At 43.6% G+C, this 21,114-nt stretch overlaps 1 protein-coding gene across 1 annotated transcript in view; it reads left to right on the top strand.

Moving 5' to 3' along the window:
• The window catches only part of HECTD2 (HECT domain E3 ubiquitin protein ligase 2), a 38,636-nt gene that overhangs the window by 1,036 nt on the left and 16,486 nt on the right, over positions 1–21,114 (top strand). The window contains exons 2-6 of the mRNA XM_079976268.1: positions 6,152–6,281; positions 9,034–9,172; positions 10,726–10,828; positions 14,474–14,563; positions 15,325–15,389. Coding sequence (XP_079832394.1) covers positions 6,152–6,281; positions 9,034–9,172; positions 10,726–10,828; positions 14,474–14,563; positions 15,325–15,389 — 527 coding nt within the window. The remainder of the gene's footprint in view (positions 1–6,151; positions 6,282–9,033; positions 9,173–10,725; positions 10,829–14,473; positions 14,564–15,324; positions 15,390–21,114) is intronic.

Here is a 21,114-nt window from a genome sequence, read left to right on the forward strand (position 1 = left end):
ATGCATTCTATGTTTCTATATACCAGCTCCTGGTTCTTCCTAGCGGTCTGCTGCAGCAAAACAGCGGCTCCTTAATAAAGGCTGGCAGACTGATTGCGGCAAGGCTAGTAAAGGCTTTCATGGACCACCGCCGGCGCCTGAGATGCTCTTTTAAGGGATGCTGGAAAGCTTCTCCCGTCCACAGATGCTTCGCTGCTGAGCTCACCAGGAGATGCTGGCATGAATGGCTCGGCTTCAACTCCCGTGAAAAAGCAGCTTAAGGCCAAATCTTTCCTGGTGATAAGGGAAAGCAAAGGGCATGAAATTCACGGGAGGTTTTTTTTCTTTTCCTCCCACCCTCTCAGGTGTACACATAATATACATGTTGACTGGTTTCACTAATGTAACAGCACCCAGTGATTGGCATCAGTGGGGTTTGGGGGGGTGGAGGGAGGGGGTTCTTATAAACTTATCCATAGAGAAGTAGCTGGTATTTAATGGTCCTGCCATTTTTGGCTACATTGTCGGAACAATTAGCGTGCTGAATGGGACAGATTGCGTAGGTGTGGTTTCCAGGATTTCTCTCTTCTGGCACGGAATAAGATCCCAACACGTTGTTTTTCGTTTTAAATCAAGGCCGTTATAACATCGATGTATCAACAAATTATTAGCATAAATATAGTTTAAATATCTGTAAGTCCAGTGAATAAGTATCAAGGAAGATTTTGTCAAGACTGTTTGGGAGGAAAGGGGACTGCAGGGGATAATTAAGCGAAACTAGTTCAGGGGGACACTTTAAGGGGAGCAAGGATTTTGCTATACATACACATTAAATATAAACAAAATAAAAAAAATCCTTCCAGTAGCACCTTAAAGACCAACTAAGTTAGTTCTTGGTATGAGCTTTCGTGTGCATGCACACTTCTTCAGATGTATCTGAAGAAGTGTGCATGCACACGAAAGCTCATACCAAGAACTAACTTAGTTGGTCTTTAAGGTGCTACTGGAAGGATTTTTTTTATTTTACTCAGCTATAGTTTCTCTCATAGTTTGATAGCTTTGAGAGACTGGAGATTGCTTTTGGAGAATGCAATTATAAAGTAAACAGTTAAGCAACAAATGAATGCTTAGAATTGCCTAACTAGAAACAAAATCATCGGTCGAATCTTGGGGGGTTGATAAATCCAGGTTAAAAATGTGCCTAAGAAGGGCCTGGAATGTTCCCCAAGATCTTCCATGCATTAAATGACATCTAGCCACATTTCCATAGACTGATTATACTGCATCACAAACAGTGAATAAGGCACCCCATACTTATTGGGGTAAGAAATACATGATCCACTGGATCTTAAATGCACACCTATCAAAAAATGTTAACAGCAACAAAGGGAGGGCAAAAGGAAAGGTAAGTAGACACTTTTTAGAGAAGGAGAAGGTTATCTTTCTATTATGCATCACTCATTTGTGTTCAAAAAGCTACACGAATCTCCCTCACTTGAATGGTAGAGTGGGAGGGAGTGCTCAGCACCTATAACTTTTTCAGAATGACTAAAACAAAACTTTTTAGAAGTGCAAAATGGCACATGCTTGAAGAAAAGTTGTTAACCAATGATGGGCACTGATATTTTGGCAGCCTCGTTCTGTGGAAGATTTATGATCCCAATAGAATCACTAGCTTATGGAACAACATCCTGTACAGTATTTAAAGTGTCAGAATATTGTGGTTTATTGCTGAGAACTTTACTTCCTTCCAACAGATGCCCTACAAGGTGGAAAGGCATGTGGATCTTCACAGCAATTGAGTGACAGTGTGTATTTGCCAAATCTAACTGAGCACATTATGGTACTGCAGAAGAGCCTGTTCTGAATATCTTAATAGGCCAAAAGGCTCATTTGAGGAGAATTTGAAAAGCTATATTCCATGTATCCATGGCCCCTGTGCTGCAAGGCAGCAAATCTCATTCTGCTTCCTGCTTTCTGTTCTTCTCCTACTAGTGGAAAGTGCAATTTGCCATCTGGAGAAAAAAGCAGCAGGGGGTGAGAGTCACTCACCAGCCCTTCAGCTAATACTGAGCATCCTTTTTCTTCCTAGCAAATAATTCTAAAACGTTCACAGTAAATGTAGACCAGGGTAGAAAATTATAATCAAGCACATTTGTGGGGATGATGACTCAAGTCCTAATTGTGTGAAAGGCTTTTGTAAACTCAGATTGAAATTAAGTGCCTAAAAATTAAGAACATATGGTAAGTTGCCTGCTCAGATCAGGCCAGTGGCATTTCTAATCTAGCATCTTGTTCTCACAGTCGCCAATTGAAGGCCAAATTAACTGCACCATCCCAAGAGGCCAATATTGCGGCTAGATTCTTAACATTTGAGACCAACTGTAACTTTTAAAAGATGTTTTATGTTAATAGTTTTCATAATGTTTTCACTCTGTTTTTGTTTCATTTTTAAATTCTGGATGTGTTTGCCCTGGGATTCCTTCAGGAGGGCAGGAGGGATACAAATTCAATACATAAATAGTACTTGGGATCAGGGCTTTCTTTATCTGAGGGTGCTGAATTCTGGGGGGTGCCAGGCACCCACCGCTGAAGCCGCCTAAGCTCTTAACTATCTGCTTGTTATGAAATAATAAATAATTTTGATCAAGCTAGAAAAACAAAATACATATATACCTAGGTATTACCGAAATGTATACCTACTGTTTCACTAAAGGACTTTCGACTTTGTGTGCTCATTTACCAAAGACATGCCGCACCAGCGGCAGCGCTTGTCATTCACAATGGCGCTGTGCACGCGAAATTAACTCTTACATCAAAATATTATGTTACGTATTGTATTGAGCTGCTATGCGGCAGCGGGGTCAGTGGCACCGTTGACACGACTGATGTTTCTCCTAAGTAGGTGCCTAAACATTACTTATAAATTTAAGTGTGGTGGTGGTGTATACTTAAGTATTGTAAATAAATGAGCAAATAAAAAAGTTTGTTTCTTTTCCTCCCTTCTTTCATAAACAGGAAATAAGGCTTAAGCATGGTGTCTAACATAAGCCTAATAAAAGTTAATTTGGGGGCTAAACTAAATTTGGGGGCACTGGGCACATCTTTGCACCCCGGCGGCTAAAGACAGCACTGCTTGGGATTGTTTCCAGTTGTGTACAATGAAAGTTATGTGCTGAAGCTCAAATAATTAAAAGGCTTACCTATGTATTTAACACTGAAATCTTTTTTGATTGTCTTGTTTTGTGCGTTACAGATATCTGTAACGTAATGAAAGGGAGCACATCTATTTTAGAAGAATAACAATTGTACGTCTATATTTATTTATCTGAATGGCTTGGGTGGAGGTAGCAAAAAAAGGAAGTACAAAATGTGTTAAATATAACTATGTTACAGAGATGCTTCATTGTATCTAGGGAAAGTAACAGATGGAGAAGAACACAATGATATTTTGGTAACAAACGTCAAGGCTTATAAAACATTTTGAAATGAGAAAAGAAGAAAGAGCTATTGAACTGGAGCCCATTTATCACAAAGGAGTTTTTATTTAGTGTTCTAAATAAGAATTTATGCCTTAATTGTTTAATGTATAGCAACAAGCACTCAAGTTGTAGATCTCTGAATTAATAGACAGGAATGTATTTGACATAATTCTGTGGACGCACAGAAGAACTATAGAATGTGGTTATGAGTAGAAAATCAATTTCTTGAGAATCTGCTTTTTAAAATAAAAGACATGTTTCTAGCCCTTATGGATGCAGATATATGTGGGGAATTGGAGTAGAGCTTCCTGAGAGCCCTGTAACTAAATACAGTGGTACCTTGGTTTACGAACTTAATCCGCTCCAGAAGTCTGTTCTTAAACCAAAGCATTCTTAAACCAAGGTGTGCTTTCCCATAGCAGTGGAGGACTCAATTTACAAATGGAACACACTCAACAGAAAGCGAAACATGTTCTTATTCCAACGCAAAGTTCACAAACCAAAAAACCTACTTTGGGTTTGCAGCTTTCTTAATCCAAGTTGTTTATAAACTAAGCTATTCTTAAACCAAGGTACCACTGTATGCTTAAAATATGTCAGCAATGCCTGCTGAAGTCTTGGGAACAGTAAAGATGGCTAAATAAGATTTTCAATAGTTTGGATATGGGGATTTGCCTGTTCTAATTGTACTTTGCAAGTACTTTGGCCACAATATGTAGGACACTTTCTCTTTCATGAGTTCCTTCTTTTGGTGACTGGACCAGATGCACTACTTTTCATCATCTTCCTCTGACCCTGCCTGCCCTCTCCTTTCTCTGATATAACAACTTTAGATACAGCTTTGACCAAGCTGCTTCTAGAACCTGAATAGCTTTCAAAAGAGTATAAAAACATGTATTGTTCATTCTGTAGGTACTCCAGACCCACACACTTCAGCATCCTATATTGTTTTGTTTGGCTCAGAGGCACTGAATTAAGAGAGGACAGGGAAGTGCCATATGGCATGCTCTAAACCATTTTTAGTATGTGGGGTACAATTCTATTTTTGTACCAAAGCAATCCTTTTGTAGTTAGTATATGAGAATCCAGCCTACTAATATTGGCTAAATAGTTCTTAATTTGTTATGAAATCAAATTGATGGGTGCTGCACTGTAGTTTTTGAGAAAGAAAATAATTTATTTTTAATGGTAGGTGATGTTATTGCAGAGCTTGTGCAAGTATTCCCTCTGCCCAATGTATAGGTATTTTTTTCTGTCTAAGAACATCTATCTTGAGTATATTACATTCTTTTTCTGTCATGCTTTATCACTGTACTAATTATCTGCCCTAATTCTTAAGTAGTTGCATACAGCAAATGGTATGGTTTTATTCTAACCAGATTCCTTGGTGGCAAGGGAAAAGGATATCAAGAATACTGTCAGCACACGATAGGATAAATGATAGTCACTAACATTTTATTTCTAAGTAGATTGTCAGCAGATGGTGGGATGAGTCATTGGCTATTTGATTAGATAGTGACAATATTGTCATCAAAAAACTCACATACAGTTATTTACTACGTGGAAATACTTCAAAAAAATTCAGCTCTAAAAATGTTTTCCTTACAAATACATTCCAAGTTGAAATATGAGATTTCTGTGATTCAAGCTTTATGCAAAATGTTATATGTTAAAAGCAGGATATTATAAGAATGGTTTATGTTTATTAAACCATGAAATTTTAAAACTTTTATCTGCTTAACTTTTAATTACTTTTATTTAAAGAATGTTCTTGGGAAATACAACTTCAATACAGAGCAAAGCAGTTATGATTAGAGTATGCCATTCAAAGTATATGCTCCCTTTCTAGTTAAAACAAAGCAAAGGGTTAAAGAACTAGTCAGCCAAGTATCCAAGTTTAGAGAGTGGCATGTTGTGTGGAATATTTTTGCAAATGGCATTACTCTGGGCTCATCTAGTTTTCATGGTTCCACCTTTAGCTGTCCTTTAGGAGGAGAGTTCTGGTCTGGGGGCTCTTCCATAGGTGGTCTCTTGCACATCCAGGCTCCAGAGAGTCCTCATTGAGTTTGAGGACTTAAGATTTTCATATCGATTTTAACATCTACCATAGATTCTGGCGTATAAGGCGACTTTTTAATCCCAGAAAAGAGGTTAAAAAGTTGGGGTCGCCTTATGGGTATGGGTGGCGCGGAGTGGAGCCTGCCCCCACCCCCCGCTGCTGCGGCAGTGGCTCCGAAGCAGCGGGCAGCGGGCTCCGCACCGGGCGCCTTTCTCCCAGCATGGAGCTGCCCAGCGTATTAGGCGACTGGGCTTATAAAACAAATCCCTAAATTGCAGCTGCTAATTTGGGGGGTCGTCTAATATGTCCAGTCGTCTAATATGCCAGAATCTACGGTACTTTTAGAGAGAAAAGTGTCTGCATATACTTTTTTAGGGTAGAACCTGCATAAAATTTGGTGTACCTAATAACTCCACTTGTTACATTTTTAGTGTATATGCACTAATATAATATGACAGACAAACCAATTTGGAAAGAGAGGTGTATGAATGCAAAAATGTAAACGTGTCAACACTGTGTCAATATTAAAAATGCGTGTTTGACTCTCATAATGTTTGAAGTAGCCCTAAATTCCACTGAAATCAATGGAACTTGTATGTCACAGCATTGAATTGTTTTTTTCTAATTGCAGAGCTTAGAGACGGGACCAAAAAATGATATTTCACCATTCAGCAGTTTCATTTCAACCATCAGCCAGAAACAAGAAGATACTGGAAGTGGAAGCTCACCTACAGAATTTGTTATTGCAGATATAAAAAACGGTAAGAGAACAAAAGTTTCATTATTTAGCCATTTGTGACTGTAGGAGCTACTTGGTGCACTGTTGTTAGTAGCTGTTTTGTTTTTTGTTTGTGTTGTGACAGTGCCTTGGTGCTTGCTAGTAGAACTGTGTTTGTGCAAAGTACTCTAAAGTCATAATAAATGACATAGCACAATAGGAGCTAACAGTCTAACAAATGCAAGTTAGAACAGATAAATAAGTCAGCAGGGAGTTTTAGGATGAAATAGCTACAATGAGTGTAACATTGACAGTAAGCACTTTGTGCATGTAGTAAGCTTTTCAGTGGCAGTAATCATAGCCTGCTGTCTGCTTAGCTGGTTTTAAATGTCAATATTTTTTTTTATATTTGCAGTATATAAGAAGTGGGGTTGTTGAAAGAGCTTGAGTAAAGATAGTTTGGATGCTTTGGAAGGCCTTTTTTTGAAAAAGTGTGTAAGAATACAGTGGTACCTCGGGTTACATATGCTTCAGGTTACATACGCTTCAGGTTACACACTCCACTAAGCCAGAAATAGTGCTTCAGGTTAAGAACTTTGCTTCAGGATAAGAACAGAAATCGGGCTCTGGCGGCACGGCGGCAGCGGGAGGCCCCATTAGCTAAAGTGGTGCTTCAGGTTAAGAACAGTTTCAGGTTAAGTACGGACCTCCGGAACGAATTAAGTACTTAACCCGACGTACCACTGTAGTCAGGGTTGAGTTACCATCACAGGCAGACAGCAGCGGCGGAGGAAGCCGCTTGGGTGCCCGTAGGGGCAGGGCACACCGTGGGGCCTCTGGAGTCTGCCTGCCTCCACCCACTCAGCCACCCTACAACTGGGGGGGAGACAGCGGGTGGACCGTTTGGGCAGTGCAGAGCCGATGCGCGCCCAAGCCACCATGTCTCTCCCAGGAGAGACATGTGGCTCGGGCGCACTGCAGACCCCACGGTGAGTGCTGCCCGGCATTTTGTCACCCCCCTCAGTGGTGACACCCAGGGTGGTCCACACCCACCGCACCCCCTTCCTCCGCCCCTGGCAGAGAGAACTGTTAAATTTATAATCAGAACAGTATGGGTGAATATGACTGACATTGGGGGCAAGTCTTTTTTTTTTTTTTTTAATCCAACAGGATCTGTACTGCTGGTTAATGTTAAAAACTATACATAAGTATTTGCTGTTGCTGGATAGGACAGCTGAAAAAACTGCCACAGGAATTGCAACAGTATCTATGATAACACAGGTTTTATGACAGCTTTGCCCATTTGAATATATGCTAGAATATGGTTGGAAGGGTTTGGGTGTAGAGCAAAACTGGAAATTGACCCTTAGAATTCTGAACTAGAATTGTACCTTGTCACGTCGTGACATTTGTATCAGTCATTGAAGAAATGGCACTGTTTCATACCCATTCATTTCCAGTTAATGCTCTAATAATCTAGTCTCTCTTCTCTTATCAGAAATGCTTTGTTCATCAGATTTTTCATTAACATTCTTGCCTCTCATACATTGGTTAAGTGATTTTTGCATAATGTAACCAAGCAACATTCTCAAAACCATTATTCATCAGTACAACGCTTTACAAATCTTACCATCGCTTAAACAGTTCCAAGTATTTTTAGAACAGAGTTCAGGAAGGATTTTAATTATTTTTATAATCAATAGCTTTCAGTGTATATAGTATTCTTTAAGGTGCTGTTGTAAACTGCACCACTGGTACAGCTATTTAAAGCTTCTTAAAATTTTTACTAATTAATTTAGTATGTTATTGTTTGGTGCTTATTTCTGGTTTATTCAAAGATAATGCTAGAAAGGGTGTTGCTGTATTTAAAATCAGTGACACTGATGTTCAGAAGCATAAGGATCATGAAACATATTATTTATTATTTTAAGTCACATGAACAAAACCTTGCTTTCCTTTTTAAAATTATATTATCCCACTGAGATTAGTGATTTATTCAAACTTTTCATAAACTCCCATTTAAATTGGTGTAGTAGAAGGTTTCTTTTACATTCTTATTCTTAGAATATGAAATATAGCTCCAGTTTGAAAGGAATTTGAATGTTACTGTGTGCCTCAGGTGCTGGAACTTCATAAGTGTTAATTCTATGACTGGGTTTAGACATAACACTAACCTATGGTTTAACATTATGAGAACAAGCCTTAGACTCATTCACTCCTCTCTCCTGTATGGCCAAAGGAAGGATATTGGGAGCTTTTGTTTCTGTGGCTTGTCATTCTTTCAAAACTGGGACAAACTGTAATTAGTCTTAACTATGGTTTAGGGGGGGAAACCAGAATCAAGAACCACAGTTTATACAGTTCCTGGCTCATGGAAAGTGCACCTGATAGTTTTTGGTGGCTTCCTTTCCTCTTCAGCTCATCCCTTCCCACCCCATCCCATCCCATTCCGACAAGGTTTTGGGGAAAGGGCTTATGAAAGTCATCTTGCATCAGTCCCTTCCTGTTGGGCTCCTCTAGATCCAAACAAAATTATATATATATATATATATATATATATATATATATATATATATATATATTAATGTATATTTTATGACTTGCACAAATGTATGGGCATGAGGTATCACTGCAACCTAATCCTAGCTATGTTTATGTGGAATTTCAATGGTAGTTCCTTTCAAATATGCAGGTAGGTTCAGGTAGACATAGTGTCCATATTTTAGTTTGCTTTCGAATTAATTATTTTTATAGTTGCAGTTTATGATTTTTTAAAACTTTTGCTTCTGAATCAGCAAAAGAGCTTCCATCCCTTGGCCACGATGTTAGGCAAAAACAGCGCACCTCTGTAGATATACTTACAGCAGAAATGAAAGTTTCAGTCCCACCAGAACATCCTCTTCCCATCCAAACAAAAACTCTAATAGACTTCCGGTAAGTAGCATTATTTTGTGTATATGTACTGCTAATAGATTTATTGATATGTTCTTTTTAATTATTCTAATTAAAATTTTAGATGTTGTATCCAGCAACCAAACAAAGTTTGTAATATTTATACTAAACTCCCAAATGGGTCATCTTCTATTGGAAAATACATATTTTTTCATACTCTAATTTCCTGCAACTATATAACCTGTGAATGCATACCAAGGAATAAATAATTCAACTCAAAAATTTCCTTTAAATGAATGTATTTTTAACTGGAGGCAGATGTAGGAGATGCTAGGAGGGAGCAAATATGTTACATGCCTTCCTCCCAGTTCCCAGGGATTCCAGCAGCCACTTTGCTAGAGAATCTTTGGGCCACAGCAGGTGAAGCAGGAAATAATCCCATCTCAGACATGACTGCCAGGGTGGCTGCTGCTGTCTCTCACAGCCTGGTGGCAGATGGAGGTGGTGCTGGGGGTGGGGAGCAAAGACATTACATGCCTTTCTCAAATGTTACAACATTAGGCAGATACCTTGGGCACATTGTGATTGAATGCTTCATTTACTCATGGATTAGCTATGTTTGGTCCCTGCTGTTGATGCTACTTCCTCGACTCTGCTCCCTTTTGTGATCATGTGGTTTGTCCCATCACAATGGATGGCAGGTCTGGCACTCTGCCTCTGCTACTGATGCATTATGACCTTGCCTGGATAGCATGCAACTTAGGGACAGGAGGCCTGGCATGCATTCTCTGCTTCTGTGATCTTGTTTCCTAGTGCAGATGGTTCATGAAGTAGCTGGCTGGCTCACCTGTTCAGTGGCTGTCTGCTGTGGCATGCAACCTCTGCTGCTGTCTTGCTAAGGTGACATGGCATGGCACACAGTTGCCATCTTGCTGCTACACATGGATTATGTTCAGGTTGGAATGAAAGGCCAGCTACATTGCTGTGTTCCTGAAACGTCTTGTGCCGGGCTGGTGGGTAAAAGAGGAAGAAATGGCAATCTGCTCCCAAGCACTCTGGAGTGAGCACTGGAGAAGATGGATCACTGCTTTGAGCATATCAATTTGTACCTAAAGAACTAGCTTAGGTCTTCCAGTAGCTTAACTTTTAGCATTTTTCTTTTTAAAGAACTGACCGTGTGTTGAATCACAAGCTGCTTGTGAAATTTCCTTTACTAATAAAAGCAGCGTGCTATGTGACATGGGGAGCTTTTGTTCTAGCAAAACAGAGCTGCCTTGGAATATGTGGAAGAAGCTGTGCATTTCTTTGGATCTCAGCTCCTTAGTTCCTCATTATTTCATGCCTAGCCCTAATGGTCCAAAGTATGTAAGGTTCTCTGCTTTTAACTGCATTTATGGGTGCTATTTTTACATGAATGTAATTACACCTATTTGAATGTAATTTGGATTTTTAAAATTTATGAAAAAGAAATTAAATACAACTATGGGATACAACCTAGTATTTATATTTCTGGTTGTCTAAAATGTATTGAAAGCTGTTTGTGTAAAATATTCTGCTAGCTGTATAATTGGTTGCATTTTGTGCTTTCTGTTTAGGGAAGACATAGAAAAAGCTAAATTATCAGGAGACTGGAAAACAGTGTATGATTTTTATTCAAAAACGTTTGATTCTTTTCCAGAAATCAATACTGCGTTTAAGGTAAAAACCACCATTATCACCACAAACACATCTTAATTCGCTTAAACATTAACTAGCAATAATGCAAATATATGTTTTATCTAATATATATAATTAAAACAAAGCAACCAAAAGTAGAAGCTAGATAAATTAAGGAAAATGGCATGTTTAAAATCTAATTTTGTATAAGAAAATAGTAAAACTGGCTTTTTATATTGCTACATGAAACAGTGATTAGCAGTCTTATACTGCATTTTTCATCTATGACAAGATTACTGAAATCATACAAACACAGCAATCCAGAAAGAGTAATATATATGAAAATAGCATGTACGCTACACACAAGGTTGGAAAACTGTACCCACATCACTAGATAGTGCTGTTACCAATCTTTTGGGGCCTACAGGCACAATTAGAATCTGGAATGTGTGTTGTGGAAACACAGCCTGCTCTGGTTGCTTCTCTCCCCCCACCCCTCCCTGGGTCACCCCACTCCAGATAAACAACAAAGTTCACACACAAACCCCTTTTGCCTTTGAATGTGATCTGGGCAAAAGTGTAATTCAGTAGAATTAAAACAGTTCCTCTTGAATTTGCATGATTTTACACAGGGTCTCCCAAAAAATCCACTATAAAATTAAAGCTTATATTGATACAGTTAAAAAAAAAAAAATCTGCCTCGGTCAAGCACTACAGAAAACTTTAGCGAAGGTGTTGCAGGCACAGATTCTGACGGATTTTTTTAGTATTTCATTAAACAACCTCAGAAAAAAACCAAAGCAGCCAACAAATCACAGAATCCATCTGTAGACACATGTGATCTATGATTTGATGGTGATTTTCAGGGGATCTCATAGAAAAATTATGATAATCCATGTATTGGGTCCCTGTTTTTGTGACACAGCAACACTGGAAAGCACCAGAGTTGTAATGGTTATGCTTCAATCAATGGTGGCATCTGTGATTTGACGGATGTGGGCTGGGGAAACCCATGAAAAATCAGGCAATTAAAAGTTATCTCCAATTTCCCCCAGTGTCTCAGATTGCGTCTCTTTTCTTCGTATGCTTTCAGTCACTCTACTTTCTGTTCAACTGCTCATGTGCTGGTTTTGAAAGGCACATAGAACTGAAGGTGGGAGTAGGAGAGAGCATCACTCTCCCTACTTTATATAGTGTTTCATGCACCCCAGTCTCCAAGTGGCAAGAGACTCCAGCGGTTCCTGCCCTTAAAGGTAAAGGTAAAGGTACCCCTGCCCGTACGGGCCAGTCTTGACAGACTCTGGGGTTGTGCGCCCATCTCACTTAAGAGGCCAGGGGCCAGCGCTGTCCGGAGACACTTCCGGGTCACGTGGCCAGCGTGACATCGCTGCTCTGGCGAGCCAGAGCCGCACACGGAAACGCCGTTTACCTTCCCGCTGGTAAGCGGTCCCTATTTATCTACTTGCACCCGGAGGTGCTTTCGAACTGCTAGGTTGGCAGGCGCTGGGACCGAGCAGCGGGAGCGCACCCTGCCGCAGGGATTCGAACCGCCGACCTTTCGATCAGCAAGTCCTAGGCGCTGAGGCTTTAACCTTGGAATGAAGGTCAATGGAGACTGTAGTGTCTTTAGGGTATATGGTTTATTTACACATGTATACAACCTGAGCATAGGATGGAAGGGCTCTCAGCATTCTCCAACAGATCTTGCTTCCCTATTAGGTTTCTAGGGAAGTCCCTCCAAAGTCATAGCTTTGGTATTCTGCCTACAGAAAAAGTCAAGCATCTGTGTCTCCAGCATCCAAGGCAGCTGAAAAACTCACACATGTGCAGCCCCACTTGGCCTTTTGTTCTTTGTCCTATGATGACATGGCATCCAGCCAGGTGAGGCTGGAAAAAAGTCACCCATTTGTCTCTATGGCAACTGGGGTCACACTTTAAAATGCTGATGATGGTATTTAGCTGAGTGGGCTAAAGCCATTAGCTTAATAAAGAAGCTGGTCTGACTGGTTCTGCTAGATTCTAAACCTCTCAGATGCAAAATTACAGGCCTGGAAGTGGCCTATAAATAGAATGACACCCCCCCCCCCTAATTCTGTAGCAATACTTTTCAAGGGAGAAAAGTAACCACCCCATCACCTCCATGAAGAAGGGGACAGTGAGCAGATGAAGGCTCAGAGTCTTCACAGGTGCCAAAGGAAGTTGTCAAGGGAATCATTGATGCTGTCATGTCTGACAATGCTAATGATCTGTTCAGCTGGTGTGGGATTTAATCTAATCACACCTACCCTTTTACAGGCAAACTTCCATTGCATTTTTAAAATGAAACATGCTTGCAAGCAACCACCCAGTTTAAGTCTGGCCAGATGTTATGTTAGCAAATTCTGTTATCAGCAGCTGTCTCCACACAAGGGCAGTACTCGTGGCATTCCAGTACATTTAAAAAAGAAAGGACAAGCTATGGATAGAATGCCTTAATCTTTATGAACCTCAGTTCTTGGCTCCCATTGGCTTATTATGGGATAAGGGTCATCTACTAAACGTGAGACAGAGGAATCAAGGCAGTCTGTTTCAACAGCTGTCTTATGCCCATTAAAGCTATTTTAATTAATTAAAGCATTTCAGTACTAATGGAAACTATAAATACCATACATTTTTAAAAAATCAAATAAAAGGATTGCATATGGATAGTTTATTATACTGCTGAACAAGCTGTAGAACTTTATCAAACTTTTGACACCATGTTAGGGAGAAAATAAGGCCAGAGGGGCAGGGCATAGAGTAGAGGATCCTTGCCACATTCCCAGTTCTGCTGGCCAGGGCAGAGAGTTATTATTATTTATTTACAGCATTTATACCTTGCCCTTTAGCCAAAAAGCTCTCAGAGCGGCTTACAAAAACCAGTTCTAAGATGGTCTCTTCCTTCAGTCTCACAGTTTAAAAAAATATGACACATGAAGAAAAAGGAATGGGAAGGTAGAGGGGAAAGCAGACTCAGTCATAGCCAGTGTTAGTGGCAGCTCTGACTGTCTTGCTCTTGATGAAGAGCAGATCTACTCCTGAAGCACCAAATCAGATCCAGGAGCACAGCTGAATGACAATGTCCAGGCCTGGAGGGCAGGCAGCTGCTGCCCCACAGTTCTTCCCTCAGCTGATTTGATGGCAGTAAGAATAATCAAAGAACTGGGCTTGATGGAGTTACCTTCTTCGTCAGTGTCAGTGGTAGTGGAGGAAGGGCAGGTAATTCTTTTTTGCTGTCATCCCTCAGGCAGAAAGTGGGCCAGCTTTGGATCCAGAAGCACAATCACCCATTCACCTTTTCTTAGAACCTTGCAGATTGCCCCTGCTTTATACTAACTCCTGCCAGCAGTGTGGATTAAAGGTTAGGATCTCTCTCATACAGCCAACATGGCATTGGCCATGTAGCTTGTAACATGCCTATGAGCTGGCATAGCACCAGCAATTTGAGAATTGCTTTCCAGGAGAAGGGTTGTGTCAGTGTAGTAAGGTGTGCCATTTGTATCAGAATGCAAAGAATTAATGAAAATATCAATTTTAAATGTTAATTGTTTTATATTGTTTTATAAATGATGCTATTACAGAATGTGCATTTGTAATGCAAGTTTGAAAATACCTCTGGCATAACAAATCTCATGAAACAGCTCTTTAATATATTTTCACAATTTGCAGAAAAATATTGATGCCCCTTTTAATTCCATTGAAGACTGCGGAGTTGATGCTAAGTTTGTGAATGCTGTTTATGATGCCTTACTAAGTTCAGTAAGTAAAATGATAGTGTATTTTTTCCACATTTTGTACATTGAATATACTGTTGTGTTCATGTACAATTTGTAGTTTTTATAATATACGACAAACTTTTAGTTCAAATATAATCCGTGTTTTCCATACACTGAATAAAAAATGCTTATGCTAGTCTAAATGTGTAGCATAAACAATGGAGCAGCAATATACACCTCTTTCTTGTCCTTGTGTCCCAGCCTCTGTGCTTTTACCTTAAATCAAACATAGTTGATGGACATAGGATGCTATCTGCATTCACCAATAATGTACCAACCATTCACCACCAGATAGCAGAAGGGGTAAAAGCTGCCTGTTGTTGCCAGTCATGTGATAGCAAATACATGGGAGACCAGAAACTACAATCAGAGCTATATTACCCAATGGTACGGTAGACAAACATGTCCCTGATAATCCCTGTTGGAAAGAGATATAAAGACATGGAAACAAAAGAGATAGTTTGATGGGGTTCATATGAGAAAAAATAGGAATTATCAACTTAGAAGAGAGACTACCAACAGGAGATTTAAGCAATAAATTGATAAATGGCTTGAAAATACTGAGATTTCCCCCCCTGAATTTTAAAATAATGACTTGTGTTTTATTGTAAGAATGGAAACTATTTTGAAAAGAGCATTGTTTTATCATCATCCGACCACAGGACTATAATGATATCTGTAGAATTTGCTTCTGTGATAAAATGCTGGTTGTGGGTTTTCTCTCTCTTTCTTCATTTGTTCTAGCCTCAAGATATCCAGAAGTGTGTCCTCAAGGGAATAATTAATGGTTTATTACAGGAATGGAAGGGGTAATTATAACTTCTATATACGTTTAAATTGTGCAAGTCATTTAGATTTTCTGCTGAGATGGAATTTTGGAAAATTAGTAACTTGTAGCCCAAACATCAAAGTCCTAGGCTGAGCATCTTCATTTAGGTTTTGTCAACAAGAACTCTTTTGCCAGATGCATACAATATATATGAGGGCAGAAAAAGGTGTGTAAATTGTAGGACTGAAAAGGCATAACATGCTGCCATAAGAATATATTGTCATATTTCTTTGTACTATCCATATGTATATAATAGAAGAATGAAGTGACCCATTTAAAACAAGTCAATAGTTTTTCATATCATCATTTTATAGTGCTATGCTAGATTCCAGGATACTGTTACTGACCTCAACATTCTTTGGATTCTCCATCCAAACAAACATACATACAATTATTATTTTTTAAATGCCTAAATAAACTAGGTGAAGCTTAAAAATAAAAACTTGGACATAAAGAACAACAAAACAAGCCTCTCAGATGAAGATTCCAATGAGAAATTAAACTATCAGCAAATTTTGTTCTGTTCTGTGTGGACTTCATTGAGATTGAGGATATCCTTCCATTACAGAATGGTGTATTAATAATAATAATAATAATAATAATAATTTATTATTTGTACCCCGCCCATCTGGCTGGGTTTCCCCAGCCACTCTGGGCGGCTTCCAACAGAGATGAAAAATACACTAAAATATCACATATTAAAAACTTCCCTGAACAGGGCTGCCTTCAGATGTTTTCTGAATGTCAGGTAGTTGTCCATCGCCTTGACATCCGATGGGAGGGCATTCCACAGGGCGGGCGCCACCACCGAGAAGGCCCTCTGCCTGGTTCCCTGTAGCTTTGCTTCTCGCAGGGAGGGAACCGCCAGAAGGCCCTCGGAGCTGGACCTCAGTGTCCGGGCAGACCGATGGGGGAGGAGACGCTCCTTCAGATATACTGGACCGAGGCCATTTAGGGCTTTAAAGGTCAGCACCAACACTTTGAATTGTGCTCGGAAACGTACTGGGAGCCAATGTAGGTCTTTCAAGACCGGTGTTATATGGTCTCGGCGGCCGCTCCCAGTCACCAGTCTAGCTGCCGCATTCTGGATTAGTTGTAGTTTCCGGGTCACCTTCAAAGGTAGCCCCACGTAGAGCGCATTGCAGTAGTCCAAGCGGGAGATAACCAGAGCATGTACCACTCTGGCGAGACAATCTGCAGGCAGATAGGGTCTCAGCCTACGTACCAGATGGAGCTGGTAAACAGCTGCCCTGGATACAGATTTGACCTGTGCCTCCATGGACAGCTGTGAGTCCAAAATGACTCCCAGGCTGCGCACCTGGTCCTTCAGGGGCACAGTTACCCCATTCAGGACCAGGGAATCCTCCACACCTGCCCGCCTCCTGTCCCCCCAAAACAGTACTTCTGTCTTGTCAGGATTCAACCTCAATCTGTTAGCCGCCATCCATCCTCCAACCGCCTCCAGGCACTCACACAGGACCTTCACCGCCTTCACTGGTTCTGATTTAAAAGAGAGGTAGAGCTGGGTATCATCTGCATACTGATGAACACCCAGCCCAAACCTCCTGATGATCCCTCCCAGCGGCTGCATGTAGATGTTGAAAAGCATGGGGGAGAGGACAGAACCCTGAGGCACCCCACAAGTGAGAGCCCAGGGGTCTGAACACTCATCCCCCACCACCACTTTCTGAACACGGCCCAGGAGGAAGGAGCGGAACCACTGTATGACAGTGCCCCCAGCTCCCAGCCCCTCAAGACGGTCCAGAAGGATGTCATGGTCGATGGTATCAAACGCCGCTGAGAGATCCAGCAGAACTAGGAAACAGCTCTCACCTTTGTCCCTAGCCCGCCGGAGGTCATCAACCAGTGCGACCAAGGCAGTTTCAGTCCCATGATGAGGCCTGAATCCCGACTGGAAGGGATCCAAATGGTCCGCTTCTTCCAGGCGTGCCTGGAGTTGTTCAGCAACCACTCGCTCAATCACCTTGCCCAAGAATGGAAGGTTTGAGACTGGGCGATAATTGGCCATCGTGGCCGCATCTAGAGATGGTTTTTTAAGAAGCGGTTTAATAACCGCCTCTTTCAGCGGGTCTGGGAAGGCTCCCTCACGGAGGGAAGCATTCACCACCCCACGAAGCCCATCGCCCAGTCCTTCCCGGCTAGCTTTTATAAGCCAGGATGGGCAAGGATCCAGGAGACAGGTGGTTGACTTCACTCGTCCGAGCAGCCTGTCCACATCCTCGGAGGTAACAGCTTGGAATTGATCCCACACAACTTGACCAGACAGGACTCTAGCACTCTCCCGCCCCGGCCCTGCTCCCACGGTGGAGTCTACTTCTTCCCGAATCTGAGCGATTTTATCTGCAAAAAAATTTGCAAAATCATTGCAGGAGAACATGTGGCCCGTACTGGGCACCGATGTTACAGGTGGTTCCGCTAAATTGTGAACCACCTGAAAGAGTCTCCTGCTGCTGTTTTCTGCAGATGCAATAGAGGCGGTGAAGAAAGTCTTCTTCGCCGTCGCTATCGCCACTTGGTAGGCTCGACGTTGAGCTCTAACCTGTGTCCGGTCAGATTCAGAATGGGTTATCCGCCACCGGCGCTCTAGCCGTCTCAACGATTGTTTCATTGCCCTCAGATCCGTGGAAAACCACGGGGCTCTCCGGGCTCCATGCAATCGGAGAGGGCGCTTCGGAGCCAAACAGTCAATAGCCCTGGTTAATTCCGCATTCCAGCGGGCCACCAGGGAATCGGCTGAAAGGCCATCAACATGGGATAAAGCATCCCCTACCACTCTCTGGAAACCATTTGGATCCATTAAGTGGCGGGGGCGGACCATCCGAATCGGTCCCACCTCCCTGCAGAGGGGATGGGTCGCAGAGAAGTCCAGTTGCACCAGGAAGTGATCTGACCATGGCACTTCTTTCGTTTCACTTTTACTTAGTGTCAGATCACCAACATCCGTAGAGGTAAACACCAGGTCCAAGGCATGTCCGCGGCTATGGGTTGGGCCAGACTTATTCAGGGACAGCCCCATGGAGGCCATGCTTTCCACGAAGTCCCGAGCGGCCCCTTGTAAGGTCGTGTCGGCATGGATGTTAAAATCCCCTAGAACGACCAAGCTAGGTGTCTCCAGGAGAACATCCGCCACGACCTGAAGCAGCTCGGGCAGGGAATCCTTGGTGCAGCGGGGAGGTCGGTACACCAAAAGGAATCCTGTACTGCCCCTATTGCCCAACTTCCAGAACATGCACTCAGAAAACTGGGTCTTCCCAATAGGACGCCTGGTGCAAACTAATGACTTCCTAAAAATCACTGCAACCCCCCCTCCCCGCCCACATGACCTGGGTTGCTGTGCGTAAGAGAAACCTGGTGGACAAGCAGCGGCAAGGACAGGCCCATCTGCTTCATCCAACCAAGTCTCTGTTACACATGCCAGGTCAAGTCCTCCATCCATGATCAAGTCATGGATGGCAGTGGTCTTATGAATCATTGACCTGGCATTGCACAGCAACACTTTCAGGTCATGTGGGTATCCCTTGCTGATTCTAGTATTCATCCGGTCAGGACCAGACCCGGAGGCAGGGATAGTCCTCAGACAACGACTAAACCTGCCTCCTCTGTAATGACATGGTCTGGTCTTAGTGTAACTCCTCCTCCTACCCGTGATCACTGAGATCGGTTGTCCCAGTGCATCCCCCCCTGTGGAACATGCCCCAGCCATTTTGTGGGCTGGGGCCCACTCCCCGGCAGCCCTGACCCCTCCCCTTAAGAACAAAATAACCCCTTTAAAAAACAACAACAAAAAAGCAACAACACAAATAAAACAATACAAACAAAAAACAATAAAAATTATAAAAATTACAAAAACATAAAATCAAACAAATTCCCAGGCCCAATAAACATCCACCCCACCCCACCCCACCCCACATACAAAAAATTCAAAATAAATTTTTTAAAAACATTTTAAAAGCACTCTGCACCCCTCCAGCAGTAACAGCAACTGTCCTAGTGAGGCCTGTCAGGCCCCGCCCCAGGCCAGATGGTGAGTGGCAGGAAGGAGCAGGGCCCTCAGACACTCACACAGGAGAGTCCTCCTGGGTAGCGGAGTGCAGCAGTCCATGTGAGGCTTCAGGCCCCACCCCAGGCCAGATGGTGAGTGGCAGGAAGGAGCAGGGCCCTCAGACACTCACATACAGGAGAGTCCTCCTGGGCAGCAGAGCGCAGCAGTCCCTGTGAGGCTTCAGGCCCCGCCCCAGGCCAGATGGTGAGTGGCAGGAAGGAGCAGGGCCCTCAGACACCCACACAGGAGAGTCCTCCTGGGCAGCAGAGTCCAGCAGTCCTTATGAGGCTTCAGGCCCCGCCCCAGGCCAGATGGTGAGTGGCAGGAAGGAGCAGGGCCCTCAGACACCCACACAGGAGCGTCCTCCTGGGCAGCAGAGTCCAGCAGTCCTTATGAGGCTTCAGGCCCCGCCCCAGGCCAGATGGTGAGTGGCAGGAAGGAGCAGGGCCCTCAGACACTCACATACAGGAGAGTCCTCCTGGGCAGCAGAGCGCAGCAGTCCCTGTGAGGCTTCAGGCCCCGCCCCAGGCCAGATGGTGAGTGGCAAGAAGGAGCAGGGCCCTCAGACACCCACACAGGAGAGTCCTCCTGGGCAGCAGAGTCCAGCAGTCCTTATGAGGCTTCAGGCCCCGCCCCAGGCCAGATGGTGAGTGGCAGGAAGGAGCAGGGCCCTCAGACACTCACATACAGGAGAGTCCTCCTGGGCAGCAGAGCGCAGCAGTCCCTGTGAGGCTTCAGGCCCCGCCCCAGGCCAGATGGTGAGTGGCAAGAAGGAGCAGGGCCCTCAGACACCACACATGGGAGTCCTCCTGGGCAGCAGAGTCCAGCAGTCCTTATGAGGCTTCAGGCCCCGCCCCAGGCCAGATGGTGAGTGGCAAGAAGGAGCAGGGCCCTCAGACACCCACACAGGAGAGTCCTCCTGGGCAGCAGAGTCCAGCAGTCCTTATGAGGCTTCAGGCCCCGCCCCAGGCCAGATGGTGAGTGGCAGGAAGGAGCAGGGCCCTCAGACACTCACATACAGGAGAGTCCTCCTGGGCAGCAGAGCGCAGCAGTCCCTGTGAGGCTTCAGGCCCCGCCCCAGGCCAGATGGTGAGTGGCAAGAAGGAGCAGGGCCCTCAGACACCCACACAGGAGAGTCCTCCTGGGCAGCAGAGTCCAGCAGTCCTTATGAGGCTTCAGGCCCCGCCCCAGGCCAGATGGTGAGTGGCAGGAAGGAGCAGGGCCCTCAGACACCCACACAGGAGAGTCCTCCTGGGCAGCAGAGTCCAGCAGTCCTTATGAGGCTTCAGGCCCCGCCCCAGGCCAGATGGTGAGTGGCAGGAAGGAGCAGGGCCCTCAGACACTCACATACAGGAGAGTCCTCCTGGGCAGCAGAGCGCAGCAGTCCCTGTGAGGCTTCAGGCCCCGCCCCAGGCCAGATGGTGAGTGGCAAGAAGGAGCAGGGCCCTCAGACACCCACACAGGAGAGTCCTCCTGGGCAGCAGAGTCCAGCAGTCCTTATGAGGCTTCAGGCCCCGCCCCAGGCCAGATGGTGAGTGGCAGGAAGGAGCAGGGCCCTCAGACACTCACATACAGGAGAGTCCTCCTGGGCAGCAGAGCGCAGCAGTCCCTGTGAGGCTTCAGGCCCCGCCCCAGGCCAGAT

This window comes from Podarcis cretensis (assembly GCF_951804945.1).
Source record: "Podarcis cretensis genome assembly, chromosome: 5".
Classification (NCBI taxonomy): Eukaryota; Metazoa; Chordata; class Lepidosauria; order Squamata; family Lacertidae; genus Podarcis; species Podarcis cretensis.